The following is a 3,904-nucleotide window of genomic DNA, read 5'->3' as shown; positions in this document are numbered from 1 at the left end:
GTGTGTGGTACACCCCCCTGTGTTTCTCTTTGTTGTTTGTGCGGAGTTTGAAAAAAAGAGTGGTTTTAAAAATGGATGAGATAAACATAAAGAAGAGTGAAAAAGAGTAGTATGATAAGTTTTATTTGGCTTATTTTTCGAATGTTGTATTATTACATCTTTCTCCTATACTAAACATAGCTACGGGATTGTCATATGTCCAAGCAATACGGTCCATTTCTTTTAACATTGATATACCTGTTAATGGTGTGGAATCCCATTTTGCTTTTATTAATTTTTTAGGGGACACATAATCATTATTAATTTCACAGATCACAATGAATCCTTCTATTTTTTCGAACACATCGATTTCGGTTTTTGTTAAAGGTGAGAGTGTTTCTAGACCCAAACCTTCTATATAATTATTGATGTCATGCATTTCATTGGATAACCAACATATTCTGACATTTTTGATAATTTTTGATATTAAATCAAGTAATTCGGCATCGCTTTTTTTTAGAGTTTTACGTATTAGTTCTCCATCATAGTTATCATTTAGATCAAATCTTGCTTGTTGAACTTTATCTGATTTCTTTATTATTCCTTTTGTCCACATTTTTAAAAAGTAATATGCTAATATATGATTTCATTTTAGTCGCTTCCATACCATGTGGCGTCGATATTTCCGACTTTAGTAACACCATCAGTAGCATAAATAACTGCATTAGTATTAAGACCTGTTTTTACAGCTACACTAACAACCGATTTAACCCATTGGGCGCAAGTGTCTGTAGACAACTGATAGGGATTAAAGATCCATACTCCAACTTCTAAGTCAACACCACTAGCAACATCATCCCAAGTTTCAGAAAGATCCCATGAATTTGTAGAGCTTAAATATTGATGAGATGCCCAGTTAGATTCAAACCAATTATATACTGTAGTAACAATAGATGTACCTACAGTAACTAATGTTCCGGCTGTAGTTTTTATAGTGCCTAATTTCGTACCAGTGTTTATACGAGCTTTAAGTCTCCTGGTTGTCGCATTAATAGGAGATGGTCCAACGAGTACTCTGTCACAACGACGTTGTGCATGTGCTATGACATCTGCTTTATTACCGTTACCGAAGGTTATATTCATGCTTATACCTCTGTAAGTGATATCGTAGCTATGAAGGGTTGTTGCCAACACCCCAGACAACAACATAGCAAAAGCGAATAAATTAAGTAACCTCATGTTCACATAAATTCTATAGGTCTGTCGAATATGAAATTTCATTTTAATATTTTCGTTAGATATTATTAACACCCAAATTTTTAGGTTTTATGGTGTTTGGGAGTGTGAAATTTTAAAATTGTAAAGCAGTCTTGGATTAGAAACAACAATTTTCATTGCTTGCAAATTGAATTTTAGTGAATTTTTTGCTTAACTAGTAAGTCAGGATTATGATGATAAACTTTAAGACATGGATGTCATATCATGGGGAGCAGCGCAGAGAGATGCTGAAAGCTATTGCATTTGGTGATGAAGATATTGATATTTTAGAAGAGATCGATCCTAGCCTGAGAGTGGAAAATGTCGAAGGAATAGCCAATTGGCCTGAAATTCAAACATTGTGGATCTCTAACAATCGGCGCACCAGAACACATAGCGCTCTGAGTATAGAAACAGCAGAACAATTTCTTGCAAAGCTTGAAGATAAAATAGAAAAAAAATTAAATATCAGCGATGATAGTTTCGACAAACCTATTCAATACTCGGGCTGGAACCAGGGTCTCACATTGTTGTCAAACACTGTAGGCGGAGGACCTGATTACCTATTGTTTGAAGACTTCAATGTTTCGCATGGCTTGATACGAAGGTTTATGGTGCAACCAAATCAGAACAATTTTCAATCATACTCTGAATCCATTATGCACCTTATCAACCACAATCCGATTATTGTAGATAATGCCGAATTTGTACGGACAAGCATTACATTCGAAGTTTATGACGAAAATATTGGTATCACGCCTTTCACGTTCAGCTCATCCATGGGGTGGGACAACGTAAAACAAAGCATAGGTAGAATAATGAATAACAATGATATAGGTTCTGGTAGATTTATGTATATAAGAGAAAACATTGTAAGAATTTTTGTAAATATCATATCGCCGTCTAGAGGTGCGGGCTTACTGGAAGCACAAGAAGAATTCGATTTGTATTACGACAATTTCGTGATAACAAAGTGCTATACAAACATAGCATGCTTTTATTGGTGCATTAGAAAAATAAAAAAGACAAAAACTCAAAATACGACACTGAGGAAGGTTGTGTTTGATACGGCACCATCTAATTTTGATATGCCCATCAGCATGGTAAAAACAGCTTTTGAGCGTTTGGATGTAAACGTTATACTTCTTTGCAATCAAAAACCAAAAACAGAGCTTATACGGAATACAATAAAATACCAAACCTATGAAGATATTCGATACAAATACATGATATCGTTTGAATGTTATTATTACCCATCAAGCGATGGCGTCTGGAGAATATTTTCCGACAACATCCCCGTCATAAGATCACACGATGAATGCGGATATGTTATGATCGATAACAAAAAATACTTCCTTATGATATATGAAAACAATCATTATGACATTGTCAAGACAATTAATATGCCAAGAGTATGCGACAAATGTGGGAGCAACAGCCATGATTCGAATCTAGCGAGGATTGACGAGACTACACGTTCAGAGTGTTTAACAAAAATAAGAGAAGAGATCGGGGATGTCATTGTCAGAAATAATATAGGTAAAACAAAAATCATTATATTTGATGCTGAGACGGTCCCAATCAATGGTTACCATCATCCCTACATGGTGTCATATCAGGTGTGTGACCTAGAGACGCAAGAGCTGATATTCAAAGATACGATATCGTCTTATGATTGCTTTGACAAATTTCTCGATGTTGTGTTTCAATACACAGGTACAAAATACCTTATTGGCTACAACAGCTCCAGCTTTGACAACTATTTCGTTATGAGAAGCATGTTGAAATATAACTTCAAGCTTTCTTCTGAAAATGTGATACTGTATCACAACAAAATACTTAGAATGAATATCAAGGGTATAGTGACTTGGGACTTGTATCAGTTCACAAAATCATCATTGCGAGATGCGTGTGTGTCTTACAACATAGGAGATTACAAAGACGAAGTCGACCATGATAAAATAAGTAGCATATTCCAAACACACAAATTTACTACAGCAGCGTATAACGACAAAGAGTTTCTCAAAATGAAGGTTAAAGAATATTGTGAAAAAGATGTTGAAGTGACCAAGAAGTTGTTCTTCGTTATTTACAAAGACTTGGTTAAAATAACAAATATAAACCCGCTATCTAAATCCACACTGAGTTCGTTAGCATACACCCAAATGCAAAAGTATTGGAAATCAAACGATATAAAAATAGAAAAGATCCCGATTGAATACAACGAAATTTTTACTTCTATCCCTGGTGGAAGAACGCAAGTGTTTAAGAAAGGAGTGTATCACGGCAATTTCGTGCTGCTAGATGTTAATGCTTTATACCCATATACCTGCATAGAAAACACTTTTCCTATATCTGCAGTGATAAGCGGAATGCCTACCAATGCTGATCACGTATATTTGGCGCTATGCAAAGTTGATCAAACTAAGCTGCGGTACAAAATGTTAGGTGAAAAAGATGAGAACGGCAGATTAAATTGGAACAAAAACATTGTCACTCAGTGGATATGGAAAGAACAGCTCGAAGTGCTGAAAAAATACGGGTGCCCAGTAGAAATAATAAAAGCAATCCATTGGGAGAAGAGTGCTAAGATATTTGGCATCATGGAGTATTACAAAAAAGTGAGAAACGAGAGCGCTGACAATATTGTGAGAGGCAAACTGTCAAA

The 3,904-nt window shown here is 35.3% G+C and overlaps 2 protein-coding genes across 2 annotated transcripts; one reads left to right on the top strand and one right to left on the bottom strand.

Annotated features, from left to right (window-relative positions):
* Positions 1-370: 370 nt before the first annotated feature.
* Positions 371-1,219, bottom strand: K450DRAFT_264099 (uncharacterized protein; the record flags this gene model as incomplete). The annotated part of the gene is made up of 1 exon (XM_051592752.1): positions 371-1,219. A coding segment is annotated over one exon (589 nt), but the record flags the coding sequence as incomplete, so codon positions are not given.
* A 166-nt stretch (positions 1,220-1,385) lies between these two features.
* K450DRAFT_22603 (uncharacterized protein) lies at positions 1,386-3,904 on the top strand (the record flags this gene model as incomplete). The annotated part of the gene is made up of 1 exon (XM_051586486.1): positions 1,386-3,904. A coding segment is annotated over exon 1 (2,477 nt), but the record flags the coding sequence as incomplete, so codon positions are not given.

This window comes from Umbelopsis ramanniana (assembly GCF_025399195.1).
Source record: "Umbelopsis ramanniana AG unplaced genomic scaffold K450scaffold_145, whole genome shotgun sequence".
Lineage (NCBI taxonomy): Eukaryota > Fungi > Mucoromycota > Umbelopsidomycetes > Umbelopsidales > Umbelopsidaceae > Umbelopsis > Umbelopsis ramanniana.
Note: the sequence above shows the minus strand (reverse complement) of the source record. Positions and strands in the feature narration are given on the sequence as shown.